The 16940-nt window shown below is 44.1% G+C and overlaps 1 protein-coding gene across 1 annotated transcript in view; it reads left to right on the top strand.

Annotated features, from left to right (window-relative positions):
• Positions 1 to 16940, top strand: part of LOC310939514 (uncharacterized protein) — a 35756-nt gene that overhangs the window by 382 nt on the left and 18434 nt on the right. Inside the window, exons 2-29 of the mRNA XM_083904282.1 lie at positions 1728 to 2349; positions 3191 to 3389; positions 3483 to 3823; positions 4572 to 4697; positions 4790 to 4987; positions 5654 to 5794; positions 5932 to 6192; positions 6319 to 6499; positions 6608 to 6774; positions 8725 to 8868; positions 8972 to 9150; positions 9670 to 9842; positions 10024 to 10248; positions 10386 to 10495; positions 10819 to 11013; positions 11105 to 11231; positions 12145 to 12400; positions 12513 to 12660; positions 12819 to 12996; positions 13479 to 13659; positions 14130 to 14256; positions 14345 to 14461; positions 14560 to 14713; positions 14809 to 14921; positions 15649 to 15799; positions 15956 to 16204; positions 16329 to 16544; positions 16637 to 16818. Coding sequence (XP_083760408.1) covers positions 1744 to 2349; positions 3191 to 3389; positions 3483 to 3823; positions 4572 to 4697; positions 4790 to 4987; positions 5654 to 5794; positions 5932 to 6192; positions 6319 to 6499; positions 6608 to 6774; positions 8725 to 8868; positions 8972 to 9150; positions 9670 to 9842; positions 10024 to 10248; positions 10386 to 10495; positions 10819 to 11013; positions 11105 to 11231; positions 12145 to 12400; positions 12513 to 12660; positions 12819 to 12996; positions 13479 to 13659; positions 14130 to 14256; positions 14345 to 14461; positions 14560 to 14713; positions 14809 to 14921; positions 15649 to 15799; positions 15956 to 16204; positions 16329 to 16544; positions 16637 to 16818 — 5445 coding nt within the window. The 5' untranslated portion in view covers positions 1728 to 1743. The remainder of the gene's footprint in view (positions 1 to 1727; positions 2350 to 3190; positions 3390 to 3482; positions 3824 to 4571; positions 4698 to 4789; positions 4988 to 5653; positions 5795 to 5931; positions 6193 to 6318; positions 6500 to 6607; positions 6775 to 8724; positions 8869 to 8971; positions 9151 to 9669; positions 9843 to 10023; positions 10249 to 10385; positions 10496 to 10818; positions 11014 to 11104; positions 11232 to 12144; positions 12401 to 12512; positions 12661 to 12818; positions 12997 to 13478; positions 13660 to 14129; positions 14257 to 14344; positions 14462 to 14559; positions 14714 to 14808; positions 14922 to 15648; positions 15800 to 15955; positions 16205 to 16328; positions 16545 to 16636; positions 16819 to 16940) is intronic.

The raw sequence follows: 16940 nt of genomic DNA, 5'->3' as shown, positions 1-16940 counted from the left end.
TGAAATAACTGTTGTTTTTGCTCGTTTTATTTAGCTTTACGTTATTAAAGGGTTATTTTTGGTCATGGTCTGTGGCGCGTGAGGTGGACGCTTCTTACGCAAAACCATTTCCTCCCTGTTGTTGCACAGATGACTCAGCCTCGCTGTTTCCATGTTATTGTGGTCTGTCTGGTGCTTGTTGTAAACAATTAACTCAAGAATCAGTCTGTCAGTTAGTCGTTTGGGTTCATTATATAAGGGAAATATATAAATGCATCATTTTGAGATGTTGTCTACTACGACTTAATATCGCTATATTATGACTAAGTATCTCCTAATTATGACTTAGTATCTCCATATTATGACTTAATATCGCTATATTATGACTTAGTATCTCCTTATTATGACTTAGTATCTCCTTATTATGACTTAGTATCTCCTTATTAAGACTTAGCATCTCCATATTATGACTTAGTATCTCCTTATTATGACTTAGTATCTCCTTATGACTTAATATCGCTATATTATGACTTAGTATCTCCTTATTATGACTTAGTATCTCCTTATTAAGACTTAGCATCTCCATATTAGGACTTAGTATCTCTCTATTATGACTTAATATCTCCTTATAATGACTTAGTATCTCTATATTATGACTTAATATTGCTATATTATGACTTAGTATCTCCCTATTATGACTTAATATCTCTATATTAACACTTAGTATCTCCTTATTATGACTTAGTATCTCCTATTATGACAGTATTTCCATATTATGACTGAGTATCTCTATATTATGACTTAATATCACTATATTATGACTTACTATCTCTATATTAAGACTTAGTATCACCTTATGACTTAGTACCTCTATAGTATGACTTAGTATCTCTCTATTTAGACTTAGTAACTCCCTATTACGCCATAGTATCTCACTATTATGACTTAGTATTTCCATATTATGACTTAGTACCTCCTTATTATGACTTAATATCTCTCTATTAAGACTTAGTATCTCACTATTATGACTTAGTATTTCCATATTATGACTTAGTATCTCTATATTATGATTTAGTATTTCCATATTATGACTTAGTATTTCCATATTATGACTTAGTATCTCTATATTACGACTTCATATCTCCTTAAAATGACTTAGTATCTCCTTATTATGACTTAGTATCTCTATATTATGACTTAGTATATCTATATTAAGACTTAGTATCTCCTTGACTTAGTATCTCACTATTATGACTTAGTACCTCTATGTTAAGACTTAGTACCTCTATATTATGACTTAGTATCTCTATGTTAAGACTTAGTACCTCTATATTATGACTTAGTATCTCACTATGACTTAGTACCACCCTATTAAGACTTAGTATCTCCCCATTATGACTTAGGTTATCTATATTAAGACTAAGTACCACCCTATTAAGACTTAGTATCTCCCCATTATGACTTAGGTTATCTTTATTAAGACTAAGTTCTTCCCTATTATGACTTAGTATCTCCATATGACATAGTATCTCCCTATTATGACTTAGTATCTCTATATTAAGACTAAGTATCTCTATATTAACTTTATTAACTTTTCAAGACTGCCGTTTTCAATTATGGAGCTTTTATTGAGATTTTATTGTCCTTGGCTTGCTCCTGTGCTGCTAAGAATCATCCAAACCTAATTTGATGTAATATAAATAACTTTATCACCGCTATAACCCGATTTGTTGGCATTTTCCTTCCAGAACAACACTATTCAAGATGGCGAAGGAGCTGGAAAAAGTAGTGGCCTTAGTGAAGGAACACCCGACCGGGATTCCGATTAACAAGTTGGCCGTTTTCTACAACCAGGCATACCACCAGAATCTGACTTTATCTGCTCTGGGCGTCACAACTATGATTGAACTCGTAGCTTCTCTGAAAAAGGATCTGGTTGTGGAAAAGAAAGTGGTGTTTCACAAATCCCACTTTCACAAAATGAAGGACGCCTTGGACAATGTAGTATCCATGGTGAAGCAGCATCCAGATGGTATCCCCATTAAAAAGCTCACGATTTTTTACAGTCAGACTTACCACGACAACCTGACCCTGTCTTTGCTGGGCTTTGACTCCATCGCTGACCTGGTTGCCTCTCTGGATAAGGATCTGGCTGTGAGAGAAGACACGGTGTTCCACAAGAGTCACCAGCCTCAGAATCCACGTGGAGGTCTGAAGATGGCGACGTCGACAGACGGCAGCAGGTCGTCGTCCACTCCGGACAGAAATCAATCAAGTACTGTTAAAACGCCAAGGGTCAGCCTCCCTGCCCTCACTCAGGCTAGACCTGAGCCAGCCGACCAACTGCAGCTTCACCAGAGAATTTCAGAGGTTAGTATGACGACTTTCAAAGCTCTCAAAGCAAGTACAAAGTTCCACGATGCAGTTCTCCTTCATTCTCATTCTTTCCTTGATGTTCCTTGTTCCCTTTCTCTCAAAGTTCCTCTCATCTAAATGTTAATCCGTGGTTAAAAAAAGGCAAGAGTCCTTTGGTGACTTTGAACAGACAAACGTTTCGTGAAACTAGTATTTCCCACTGCAATTAAACAATATAAGGCAGTAAGACAACATCCATCCATTTTCTGAAAGGAGTATGACTTCACCCATTGATTAATCCAAGAAACGTTTGACTGTCTGTCTGTCTGATCGTTCATTTTGATAATTGCATAAAGCCCGTCCCACACTAGAGGATAATTAGTCCGATTTTGGTCCCTTCCGACAACAGTTGTGCCTCCCGATTTGGCCACATTATCCCGTTAGTGTGAGGGGTCTACAGAATCGTAAGTATTAAACATGTTGAACAGCGATTTGGGGTGCGAGCAGAGCCCCGCAATGAGTGAGTTGACCGGGAAACAGATGTTGCTAATGCTAATTAATGCTAATGACAGCCATTGACAGAAAGTTAGCCGTTAGCCAAAAGTTGAAATGGATAGATTTACCAAAATCCCCAACCGACTGCATATACGGTATTTAGCCGTGGCGCTATTTATTCTTAAATGGAAAAACAAGAGTAAGCGTAAATAAGCATTAAGCTAATGAGGAGCAAAATACAGGTGTTGTAAATTTTGGATGCTAAGTCATGCTTTTATACCTTTGTCCTTGACAGAACACAAAGTAATAACCAGCGTTCACGTTTCAACTGTGTGTTAAAAAGTTCCTTGATGTGTTCCAGGTGAAGGAGAAATACCATCTGAATAATCCATCTCTGGAGCAGCTACAGTTGTTTTACTTCCGGCATTTTGGCGAGGCAATTTCTCGCGCCGAGTGCAAATCTTTGCAGGCCAGCGTGGAAGCACGCGATCCAAAGAATATGCCCGCTCATGCTAAACCAAGAGCAGCTAACGACACCGATGCGTCGCCGACACCTGCAGGTAGGCAAACTTTAGGTTGCGCAGTACTTTTCTGGTTTCAGAGACAAAGACAGTTAATTTATACCATGTTGTTAAAACTGTGTCCTTCCACAGCAGCGCAGAATCTTCCAAGACAGCAGCAGCCGGCTTTTCCACCCGACGTGCTCTCTGAGTCAGAGTTTCCAGAGCTGGGGACGAGTAAAACTGTCACCAAAAAGCAGAAGAAAGACGAGAAAGACGCAACGCAGAGAGGAGACGCTGTCCCCACGTCCAGGGATGCTTATCATGCCCAGCTGAGAAGAGTCCATGGAGATAATATGCGGGCAGTAGAAGCCATGGAGAGACTCCCCCGCAGGGCGAGAAACGGTGTCATGGACGCGGGTGCCGTCAACAGCCTCATGGAGGACGTGAGGCGACAGATCGCTGCAGAGGGAGATCTGGTTACTGAGGAGCAGGTCAGGTTCTTTGCAAGTCTGGTTGCATTTTTCTCTACGGAGCTCCCCCTACAGTTTCGGAGTACATATATTTTACGATACTCGTCCTAGAGTTGTTTCCTCTTCCTCGCTTCCTCCGGCAACGCTAACTATACCTAGATCTTGAGTTGTGTGTGTAGAGCCGCGAAGTAATCCCTAATCTGTTTCTCGCGAGTCCCGAGAAGTTGCCAGACCTCCTGATTCTGAGTACTAGGGCTGGGCGATATATCGAAAATGTATCGTTATTGAAATTTACGACGATAATCGACGTCGTTTTGCCGTTATTGATACATTCGATAATTCAAAAAAAAAATAAATAAATAAATAAAAGTTGTTTTTGGCTGTATGTTGGTAGGCAGGCTACCTGTATGTTCATGTCTCTTTAAGAGACTCGGACACTTATATCAGGCATTATGGTCAATTATGCAAATTAGGCAATGACGTCATTTAGCAACTTCAAACTTATCGTTCATTTATCGTTATCAAGGTGAGCTGCTCAATATATCGTGATATTGATTTGAGGCTATATCGCCCAGCCCTACTGAGTACTCCGGGTCGGTGGCCCCGATCTTGCAAGGCCGTTTTTTCCATTAACAGACAGTAGGGGGCAGTGGAGATGGCAAGAGATTTAACCATCACAAACACTCAGAACCTGTCAAATTAGGGTTAGGGTTAGGGTTAGAAATATAGTGTATTTACTCTGTGTCATTTCCTCGTTGTCACCCTGAAGATGGTCTACAGGACGTGTAAGCTGATGCAGGTGTCCTCTTTGGAAGCTCTAGGGCTCGATCGAAAGGACATTCCAGCGGTGAAAGACCTGAAGTACATCAGGAAAGAGATCAACATGTTCATAAAGGTTTGCTAACGTGTACGTTTGAGTTATGACCTGTATTTGTGTTGATGTTATGTGAATGCTACTGATGTTTTTCCTTCTCCTTCTTCTGCCAGTCCACTAAAACCGTGTCGTGCATGTGCACCCTGTATGAGCTCAGCCAATCACTGGCCGCCTTGAAGGACAAGAAGAGCTTTGAAGAGCTGAACCTGGGGCCGCTCTGCAAAATCCCAGACATCTACCACATGTTCCGGATCGACAGCACAACAAAGGATGACGATCTACACCAGATCGAAACTGTTGACATTTTAAAGGTGCGCACTGTTGAACAAAGTCATGTTTTAGGTGGTTTTATTTGGTGAAATTAAAAGAACCAGCCACAGGTTTGTGTATGTAATTGCTTTAATGCCAGGGTCAAACGCTTTGGTCGTGACCGACACAATAATTCCTGATTATGAACGTCAGAATCAATGAACAGACGTGTAGTATGATAAAACTGAAGAACAGAGATTTGGCACTTCGGCGACACCCCGACGACACATCTAGCATGTTGTCCTGCCAGGTCTGATGTCTCCTACGATAATGCTCCTGGATGTTGGCCAATAGGATAACTGAGTGCTCTGGTATCAGAGAGGAGGATATTTTTTTATGTCTGAATACAAGACCGTGAGCATCACCCGAAAACCTTCGGGAGCGACGATTGACGACTCTTTCCCCTGCCTCCCCGATGACCTATGAACTGGCGCAGTGTCGTGAACGCGGATTGGTTGGGGTCGTAGTTGTTGTGTTACCGGTTGTACTTGTTGTGGCCAAAAATATCTTGTTGTCTTCTGATCCTGGCATGAAACAAAAGTCTTTTGGTTTTTATAGTACTCGAGTAAACCTCAACTATGTACTTCAGGCATGGGCGTCTGTGTAGTGTTTTTGGTTTTCTTCTGAAATGCTGTCTGACTCTCGCCCCCTGTCTGTCATTGGTGTAGCATCTCCGTATCTTTAGGAGGAAAGAGCAAAAGGAGAAAGTGGACCTGGTTGAGTTTTTGCAGCATTTGACTGACCATTACAACTGTGAATATCCGTACGAGCTGGGCATCTGGATAAGTGGCATTGGGCTTCCGTTAGCGGTAAGCTTTAAAATGTCCTACATCAACCATTACAGTTTTAAAATCACTGTGTCCTTGTAAAACAGATAACAAAACTTATTAATATACATTTCACTGTGTTTTTCTTGACCACCCTCTTCTTCACACTTCCCCTCCAGTCCCTGAGGAAGGTGAACATTCGCGAGCAAGCCTTATTGGCACAAGCTCACGAGATCATCCTGAGAGAACTGGAGGAGGAGACACAAGATCAGCTGAGAAAAGTCAAGAAGAAAGTGCTGGAGTCGCTTCAAGGACCTGGTTCCTTCTCCTCACAGGGAAATTGTGGCCTCAGAAAACAGTATGCGCAGATGACCGCCGCGGAGGTCGTCTTGCAAGTGTTCACGAATGCAGAGGGATTGTTCACACTCAAAATGAAACGGGTGGGTCTGGGACATACGTTTACTTTACACTTTCCTTTTGGAGGCTCACTGATTGTAACACCATGTCGTGTTTGCTAAATTGCTATTTCATATGGCAAAATTGTTTTCATTTTCTTTTAAATCCAGCAAGTCCAGCAATTTCTGATGTGCGTGTCAAACGACCGGCTAGCACGGGCTCTATTCCAGCTCGCCATCTGTGGTGGCTCCCTGGCTGTGCCACACGACCTGGTGCCCAAAGACAAGTCACCCAGAACCAACGAACAAGCTCAGACAGAGGACAAACTGTCCACACCGCTCCCTAGTGCAGGTATCAGAATTTTAACAACATGTAGTCATTAATTTATCTGCAATTCAGACACTTGCATCGATGTTGTCCACTGTCATTGAGAGACATTGCTTGTTCTGTGTCTCTCAGCCACCCTAAAGGAGTTCCTTAAAACCAGCCTGTCGGCTTATAACTCAGCCGTCACTCTGGGCCTCATTTCCACCCTGGAGAAGAAGCTGAGCAGACACTTCCGCGTCAAAGATTTCCCGTCTTTGCAGCAAGGCAGCTTCTTGGAGTTTCTGGTTCAACATGTCCAGGTACAACAGGGTTCCCGCTCCTCTTTTCCTTGAAATTATTTTCAGAACAGGACAGTAAGACGATCAAACGTAAATACAGAGTCTCTGATTTCATTAAAATCCGATGAGTTTTGTCAAAAGTTGTAGACAGGCTGTTGCTAACAGAGTTCCAAAAGTACAGGGTTAGGGTTATGGAGACGGTAAGGGATGGCAGGGTGAAACTGGTATGTTGGTAGATTGTCTGATTATACATACAGCCGCCAAATTTTGTTTAAATCCGATGAGTTTTGACAGAGATATGATTTGTTTTACAGTTTTGCCCCATTGTAAGAGAAAGAGAAAATATGTACATTTTATGTGAGGTCATCAGTGGGTAGATTCTTACCAAAATTGAATGGGAACATACTTAGGTGATCATCTACCCATCACCAAAAATGTAGATTGATCCGCCAAAAGTTGAAGACAGGAAGTTGCTAACAGAGTTCCAAAAGTACAGAATTAGGGTTAGGGTTATGGAGATGGTATGGGGTGGCAGGGTGAAACTTGGTATGTTGGAAGAGTGTCTGATTCTTTTCATTTATTTGTTTATTTCGGGCATGTCAGTTAGATCAATCATCATCACACATCATCTTAGTTTAATTCATACACATGGCCGAAAGGGAAAGCGGGAGAAGCAAAGCTTATCTAGTCCCGCCCCTGTTACCCACAGAATACATTATTATCATCATACTATTTTTTCTTACGACAATTTGACATAACAGGTTTCAGCGGCAGGTAGCAATCAGAGATGCAGTCTAGCTCTGGAGAGTCAAACAACAGTCTTGACTTGTTGCCTGGCATCAGTGGATGTTTTTGCAACGCATTTGTTGACCAGGTGTCTAATCTCTATGTCCTTCACTGGTGTGAGAAACATTGTGCTGGGGTTTCTGCCTCTGTCCTTATCAAAGTGGTCCCAACACAAGAATTTGTTGAATCTTTCTGCTGGGATTTCCATGTTATCTTCCTTCGTGTTATTATCCTTGAAGAAGGGAGGGTAGCTATGCTCTGTAAACACAGCTTACCACTATATCTCTACCTTTTGTCACACAGATTTCAATTGTCACACATTCCATTAAGTGCTCAACAGCTTTAGACAAATTTTGTACAATCTCATACTTAATGTTATTGTCAATGAACAGGGCTACTCCCCCTCCACCTTTGTTTCTTCTGTTAACACAAAGAAGCTTATGTCCATCCAAGCAAAAATCTGTGCTTTTGTCTTCATTAATCCATGTTTCAGCAATGACGTTGAAAGTATTTTTGAAGTGATGTAGGTATTCCTTAATGTGGTCAGAGTTGATATATAGACTCCTGCTAATAAAGTGAATTTGAGAAAGTTTCCCATCCATCTCAATGCTCTCGTTGTTGCTAACAGTTCCAAAAGTACAGAATTAGGGTTAGGGTTATGGAGATGGTAGGGGATGGCAGGGTGAAACTTGGTATGTTGGTAGAGTGTCTGATTCTACGCACAGTTGCCAAATTTTGTTTAAATCCGATGAGTTTTGACAGAGATATGATTTGTTTTTACAGTTTTTCCCCATTGTAAGGGAAAGAGAAACTATGTACATTTTATGTGGTGTCATCAGTGGGTAGATTCTTACCAAAATTGAATGGGAATTTTGTCTGGGGGATCATCTACACATGATGAAAAATTCAGATTGATCCATCAAAAATTGTAGATAGGAAGTCGCTAACAGTGTTTGAAAAGTACAGAATTAGGGTTAGGGTTATGGAGATGGTAGGGGATGGCAGGGTGAAATTTGGTACGTTGGTAGAGTGTCTGATTCTACGCACAGTTGCCAAATTTTGTTTAAATCCGATGAGTTTTGACAGAAATATTTGTGAAATATAAATTAGGGTTTGATACCGACAGTGATGAGAGATGTTTCCCCCGTTCACTCGTTCATCCTGACTTTGCCTGTGTCTGTGCAGCTGCTTCAGGACACACTGGGCTCCACTTTGTTCCTGGGCAGCCGCGGCATGGATCCCACGGGCACTGGTTTCCGTCCCACCAAACAAGACGTGTTTGAGTTCATCAAGCAGTGCGGCAACATCGCCTCTACTGACCCCGATGAAGTTAGTCGTTTCACACTCATCTGAGGCTGAAACTAAAAAAGTACACACTTTCAGTGTGAACGCACCATTGCAGGTTCTCATATCTCATGTCTTTTCTCCCCAGCTTTACCACATCGAGTCAGCGCTGAGGTCCCACTACAGAGTCCGTGACTGTCGCGACCTGGGCTTTGGCTCGCTGCAAACCCTGGTCGGCCTGGTCCAGCGCCAGAGCCAGCTGACCGGAGGAGGACAGAGCCAGGTCCTCTACGAGTCCGCCCTTTTTGCCAAACACGGCAAATCGAGGTTAGCGAGTTAGTTGAAACATTGCGGTCGCTGTATTTCATTTCATAATTCATGATAAAGTACATGAAGAAGTACACATTTGGAGTCCTGTCCATTTTTAGAGCCATGTAATTATGCCAGGAATTTCTTTTTTAGTTCTTTAAATATTGTATACTGTATATGTATAAGAAATTTTTTTATTATCATTTTATGGGTCAAATAGGTTTTTTTTGCAAAAAGAAAATGACTGTTTTCATTCTAAAAGGTTGCAGAAGCCTTTTCTAGGCTGTACTGTGCTCCATTTAGAACTCAAACTTAAAGATTCTAGTTTGAACAAAAAAAAAACGAAATTTCAGTTAACCAACATTCACATTGTACAAAATGCACCTGGGAGCATCATCCAACCTTTAATTTTGTTCTCTAGCTGAAAATGTGATGTGATTTTTCTCTACTTTTTGAAAAGTGAGGACAGATTCATGCAGAAAATCATAGAATAAGATAAAAAAATGAATTCTTTATCCTCCTTCCTCCCATGAACAGTGCTGAAGGTGGGTCCAAGGCAGTGGGGCTTCTGGGCGAGATGACCACAGCCCAGGCCCTGAACAGCTTGCTCTCCTGCCCCCTGCTGGAGGATTTAAGCCAGTGGAGCCAATGGGAGCTGATCTTTAAACCCCTGCATGGCTCGCTCAAAGATTTCATTGAAAGAAATGCAGGTAAGAATCAGGACACTTGTTCTCATTGGTAACATGGCTGCCTTCCAGGACAAGACATCTACCCCTACTTAAGCTAACAACAACAAATGATCACAAATGATACAGCTTTGTGCTAAAACTTAAGTTTAACTTGAAGTTAAATACGTCAGTGAAAAGGCTCTTCTTGTTTTTTGACCCTCAGCTAACACAGGTCTGGCAGCGTTGGAGGTTAAACCCGGTTCCCTGCTCAGAATCACCACCCACACAGGGGACAAGCATTTCTCTAGCGCCACCACGAAGCTGGACCCTGTCGGCACAGCTGGACATCTGGTGTCCATGACCGTAGCCGATGGCATCGACAGTGTGCCCGCGGCCCTCCTGGCCAACTACATGCAGAGCTCGCTTGAATTAGCCGTGGCTAATGAAGGTAGCGTTTTTTTCCCGCTCTAAATGCCCTTTGCCTTCCATTCACACGCCAAAAAGAACCTGTTTCATGTTTCACACGTGGCTCCAAAATGTGTCGTCCAAAACCGCAACAGCTAAAGTGTTTTTGTCGTCTGTTAGAATTTCCTCAGGCTGAAGACGAGACGTCGTGTTACAGCAGAGTGGCCAACTTCGTCTTGGCGTGTTTGACGCGAATCCCCATCAGAATCTGCCAGACTTTTCTGCAGCAGGTCAGTTATTTTAAAGCTTTACGTAGATTTTATTTTATTAGCTAATGGACTGTTTTACTACAAGGAAGCAATACTACACTTTGGTCAACAATGCTTTGTATCTAATTATTTGTTGTCATCCAGTGAAGTGGTCGGTGTTCTGATACAGGCCCCATATCACTTTCATTCTTCTTTACTTTATGTACATTTTACCTTCATTTTCTCATGTGCTTAAAGTCTTAAAGTCTTGTCGGAGGCTACCGTTTAGGCAGCCACTCCCTAGTTTGCGAAGTTTCCCGAGAATTCATGTATTTTTTTTTTTTTTGCATTAATGTGACTTCCAGGTCTTCTTGGTGCCTTTTGCGCGAGCCTTGGGCCAGACCAGGTCTAAACAGGTCCTGGTCACGGTGGCTCGGTCTGACCCGAGCCACATGAACTCCCTGCATCGCCTCGGCATCGTCCTGGGCATCACAGAGTGGGAGAAAGACTTCCGGGAAAAACTGAACCCACCGACGGCAGCACCTGTGGAACACATCAAGGTCAGGAAAAAAAATGGATGAAATTGCAAACATTAAATTTGCTGGTTTGTAAAACACCGGCGATGATCTCTTGTCTTTTTCTTGACTTCAGTTCAACTTGAACAATTCTGCGAGCAGCAGTGTCTCGGCTCTGAATAGCAGCGAGGATGAGAACCTTGAGGAAAACATCACAGAGAACAGCTTTGCTTCTTCCCAGCTCAACGAGACTCAACACCAAGGTGACTGAAACTCAACCTTGAGTTCAAATCAAATATCAACAAACACTATCTCAAGGCACTTTGCAGAGTAAGGCAGAAGCCTGAAACTCCCATTTAACGAGGGGGGGGGGATCTGCCAGAACCAGAATCAAGGATGTGCGGCATCTGCCGAGGCCAGTTGTGGTGAAAGAAAAAATGGGGGACAGAGTGTTATTTTAGATAGTTCTAAATCAAGCAGTAGAATGAGTTGTTGGGAAGAGAATTATGTAACATTATCTTGGCAGGTAAGTTTTGCACTAGAAAAGTTATTTTTATTTTAAGAAAAAATATTTAGTCTTGGGGCCCACAGTTGGTGTAGTGGTTAGCGCTCTTGCCTTTGCAGCAAGAAGACCCGGGTTCCTGGGTTTGAGCCCCGTTTGCAACAACTTCGGAACAAGGGCCTTTCTGCAAGGAGTTTGCATGTTCTCCCTATTTGGGTTTTCTCCGGGTTCTCTGGCTTCCTCCCACAGCCCAAAAACATGCAGATTTGGGGATTAGGTGAATTGGTCACTCTAAATTGAGTGTGAGTGAATGGTTGTTTGTCTCTAATTGTGGCACTGCGATGGACTGGTGAACTGTCCAGGGTGTACCCCGCCTATCGCCCAATGTCTGCTGAGACAGGCACAGCACCCCCGCGACCCTCTGGTGGAGGATGAAGCGGTAGATAATGGACTATTTAGTCTTTGCCTTAATAAGATACAAAAGCTTACTTTTAGCTTTAAGCTAAAATTGCCCATTGGCAGATTCTTTTTCTTTAAACATTAGTATCACAACTGTATCTGGATCCTGCAGTCCAGGAGTCAGAGGGACATGCAGCGCAGAGGACAGGGAGATTATTTTTTATTTGATCAACATACTGTAGTTTTCACATTTTAATCGCTGACTTTTTCCGCAGTTAATGGCAAGGAAGACGTGGAGGTTGAGGAGGAAGAGGATGAAGAGGAGGAGCTGTTTGAGTTCGCTCCACTTCCTAACGGGGAGTCATCGCACCTCACCTCTGAGGCAGAAGAAGGAGAAGAGGATGCTGAGGACGAGGAGGAGGAGGAGGAGGAGCTGTCAGAAATGTCTGATTCTGACGAAAAGGACGACGTTGCCAGCTGCCAGTCGGAGACCACGTCCACTCCCCAAAGAGCCATCATCGAGGACATCAGGTTTGATCTTATTCACCTCCTTGAATCACGTTCTTTTCCTCGAGTCTCACGCTTTTGTTTTACCATCTCTACATGTTCTTCTTCCTCTGCGTCCTCTCATCTCGCATGACAGGATAAGTGAGTTTGGTATCGGTGAGAAAATGACCGCCAAAAGCCAGAGGCTCATGCAGAAGAACCAGGAGCGACTGGGCCGCAGCTTGGAACGCCTCTCCACCGAACTGTACAGCAAAGACACGCACTTTGTCCTGGAGCTCATTCAGGTGCCTTTTTTTTTTTACTACATTTACACCGGGTAAAAAGACCCGGATAAAGAGATGTCTTTGTTTTTGACATACTGTATGTACATCATCCATGTCTCATGATGTCCTGTCTTCGTTTTTGATGACTCGCGCCAACGTCCTTGTCGTCCGTCTTTCAGAACGCGGACGACAACAGTTACCCGTCGGACGCCGGTGTCGGCCCATCGCTGGCCTTCGTTGTGGAGAAAGACTGCATCACTGTCCTCAACAACGAGATCGGCTTCCAGGAGAATCACATCAGAGCCATTTGTGACGTGGGCCGCAGCACGAAGGGCAAACACAAATATGGGTACATCGGTAAGTCCGGTGGACACACACACAGACACTTTATGGTGATACGCTGTGGGGATAATACTGCGTCTGGGTTTACCAATAGAGAACCAAACCTGCACACTGAAACCCGTGGGAAAGGAAAATACCATGAACATTGTAGAAAAGGGCATGGCTAACGCCAGAGATGCTGTCTGGAAAGGGTGTAGTCACCACCTACTTCCAAGAGGCGCGATCAACAGATGAAGATCAAAACCAGTGTGCACATCCACATTCATTATATTGGACTACTTTCCAATGAAAATGACCAATATCTCAACCTTTTATATGTAAAAACAAATCCAAAGGTTCAAGGGTAAGGGTTAGGGTTAGGGTTTGTGTGGGTCTTTGACGTATACTGTACTAGTGTATCAGAAAGGCTACACCACTGGGTAGAAGTCACAGTGTATTGAAGAGTGACTGAGTTTGTTTCCTCCTCCTGTTGATTCGGATTGTGCTCGACTTCACAGGACAAAAGGGCATCGGCTTCAAGTCGGTGTTCAAGGTCACCGACTGCCCCGAGATTCACTCCAACGGCTTCCACTTGCGCTTCGACAGGATGCGCGACCACGCATTGGGATACATCCTCCCCCACTGGACTGAAGATGAAAGGCCTTTGGACGCACAGATGAAGAACATCGGCCAGAACAGGTTTTTTTAAACTACCTTTTCATTCCCTTTACACGTCTGCTGGTAGAACAGTTGCATGAAGAAATGCCAAACCTGCCCCAATGGCAAGGCAATGACTCCCCTCAACTCCAAAACCCCCAAGGAAAGCCATGAAATCCTCAACTCAGAGCAGCTTCTCCAACTGAGTTCCCTCAACACAGCTCAAAGTTCCTCCAATGTGGGTCAAAGTTCCTCCAATGTGGGTCAAAGTTCCCAAACACAGCTCAAAGTTCCTCCAATGTGGGTCAAAGTTCCTCCAATGTGGGTCAAAGTTCCCAAACACAGCTCAAAGGTCCTCCAATGTGGGTCAAAGTTCCTCCAATGTGGGTCGAAGTTCCTCCAATGTGGGTCAAAGTTCCCCAACACGGTTCTCAGTTCCTCCAATGCTGCACAAAGTTCCCTCAATATAATCCAAAGTTCCCCAAAGCTAATGTCATGTCTTTTCTCTTCAGCTGGACAACTAAGATCTGCCTTCCACTGCGCACCGAGAGCCATCAGACCAAGAACCTGTTTCACGACGTGCACCCCTCCCTGTTGCTCTTTCTCCACCGCCTGCGCTCCATCACCATCAGCAATCAGGTAGCTCCGCTTGTAAACATTCCAAGGTGAAACAAAACAACCACACAGCAGAGTTGTTTTTCCAAACCCGCTTGTGTCCGTCCTGCAGAGCGAGAACCGCCTCGTGACCATGACGCGGAAAGATCTGAGTCATGACGTGGTTGAGGTAAAGCACACGGAGGGCGTGGAGCGGTGGCTGGTGGTCAAGACGACGCTGCAGCCCAAACAGGTACGTTTAGAACGCTTAGAACGTCTAAAATAATGTTGAGGGAGAATGTTTTTTGGTGAATCTCCATTGACGCCGACGTGTGCCGTCACCCTCAGCTCAAAGAGGACGTCGTGTCGACCGAGCTCGCGCTGGCTTTCCAACTCTACGACGGCGATGACACGGAAACAAACATCGCAACTCAGCCACAGAAGCAGCCTGTGTTCGCCTACCTGCCCCTCCGCAGCTTCGGCTTCCGTTTCATCATCCAAGGTGAGAGCAGATTTTTGAGATGTCAGAGCAGGCCAATCGTGGAGGAATTGAAGAAGCGAAACGCAGACTCTTTACTCAATGCTTGTTCTTCCCAGGTGACTTTGACATCCCGTCGTCGCGTGAAGACGTGGACAGAGACAGCTCCTGGAACCAGTGGCTTCGCACAGAGATCCCTCAACTTTTCCTTCAGGCCATGGACGTCTTCACTGTGAGACACTATATCTATCTATAAAGCTGTGTGTGTATGTCTGTCTGTCTGTGACAGGCATATCTTGCTGACCGTTAGGGTTAACGGTCAGCAACCCAAGTCATTTTGAGTCAACCCGAGTTTCTTCTCAAAAACAAAAAGTATCTCGGAATGACTTGAAATTTACCATCATCATATTCTGCATCGCCCTGAACAAGGATCCGTCGTAAATATTTGCAAAGCTCTTAAGGAATAATTTTAATGATTTTTTGAAAATCATGAAATAATCAATTTGCCCTGATGCACTTTGACAGTGAGCTGAGTTTCTTCTCAAAAACAAGAAGTATCTCGGAATGACTTGAAATTTACCATCATAATGTTCGGCATCGCCCTGAACAAGGATCCGTCGAAAATATTTGCAAACCTCTTAAGGAATAATTTTAATGAATTTTTGAATTTTAGGAAATGATCCATTTGTCCTGATGCACTTTGACAGTGAGCTGAGTTTCTTCTCAAAAACAAAAAGTATCTCGAAATGACTTGAAATTTACCATCATAATACTCGGCATCACCCTGAACAAGGATCCGTTGAAAATATTTGCAAAACTCTTAAGGAATAATTTTAATGAATTTTTGAATTTCAGGAAATGATCCATTTGCCCTGATGCACTTTGACAGTGAGCTGGGTTTAGTCTCAAAAAACATTAGGCACATTTTTCATTTCATTTTCATTTCTGTTTTGTTCTAGACTCACCCGACGTTCAGTGGCCTGAAGGGTCTCTGCTACTTCCTGCAGTTCGTGCCACTGCCTGACGAGGTGCTGGACTTCTTCAATCCTGTGGCCGGTCAGATAATCAAAATGCTCAAGGGCAAGGCCTTCCTGCCCACACTGGGCTCAGGTAATTCATCACAAATACTTTCTGATTTGCTTTCGGCATAGCAGGCCTCAAAGACCCTCAGGTCTTCTGGTTGCCGCCCCTTGAATTTGAATCATCACCAAGGTTATAGCTGGCTGCGGAATTCATAAAATTAATTCTGTCCTGGTTTTCTCTCAGACGATGACATTGTGTACAAGCTGCCGTCTCAAATCGCCGTCTGTCAGGACCCAGTGATCCGCGACGTGATTGGCCGAGACGAGCTGGAAAGACACCTGTCCCTGTCCTACCTGCACCCGGCTCTGAGCCCCGCCCCTCCCGCCTCCCTGCTCTCTCACCTGGGCGTCCGATACCTGCGCGGATCGGACGTTACCACGGTGACCACGGCTATGGCCAAGGAGCTGGTGAAGGTGGAGGGCATCCATTCAGGTGTGTTTAAGAGACCGTCGTTACCACTCGTTTTGGGTTACAAACGTTTCTTTTTCCGATACCCAGTTCTGCGCAGATACCGCGCTTTTGCACAGTGATGACCTGTGACCCTTTTTCCCCCCAGACGACGGCCTACGACAGCTCGCCAGGCTTCTGGTGTGCAACTTCCGAGCTCTGGAGTACGGTTACGAAGAGGCAGACTCCATCCTGCAGCGCCTCAAGGATCTACCCATAATCCCCCTGGCCGATGGAAGCGTGGTGGCACTGAGCGCGCAGGAAGCGTTCTTTCCGATGGAAGAAACCACGAGCAAGAAAAAGAAGAATAAATCAGCTCAGACGGGTTAGTTTGATTTGAGCCATAGTTATTATTTGTTCCCTGTTGCACACGAGACTAGATTAACAAAGTTCCGTTGGCCAATCACGTCTTCACAGGACCTCTGGCTGCTCTGTACAAGGACGTGAGCGTCGTCCATCCTGCTCTGCTGAGCTGTGTCGAGCCTCTGGAGAGTCAGCAGGTTCGAGAGCTGCTCAGAAGACTCGGCGTTCACGAGCTGGAGCCGCAGGAGCTGCTGGAGCAGCACATCTACCCCTCAATCAGGACCAACAAGTGGAAGGTAGAGATTCTGAGTTTTACGCAGTATTTAAGTCATTTGTGTCCATTCATTCTGTAGAGCATTGATGAGGTCAGGCTCTGATGTCGGACGAGGTCTAAGGGCGCTTTCACACCAACAGCAGT

The sequence above is a fragment of the Microchirus variegatus genome (genome assembly GCF_963457635.1).
Source record: "Microchirus variegatus genome assembly, chromosome: 17".
In the NCBI taxonomy this organism is placed as follows: Eukaryota; Metazoa; Chordata; class Actinopteri; order Pleuronectiformes; family Soleidae; genus Microchirus; species Microchirus variegatus.
Note: the sequence above shows the minus strand (reverse complement) of the source record. Positions and strands in the feature narration are given on the sequence as shown.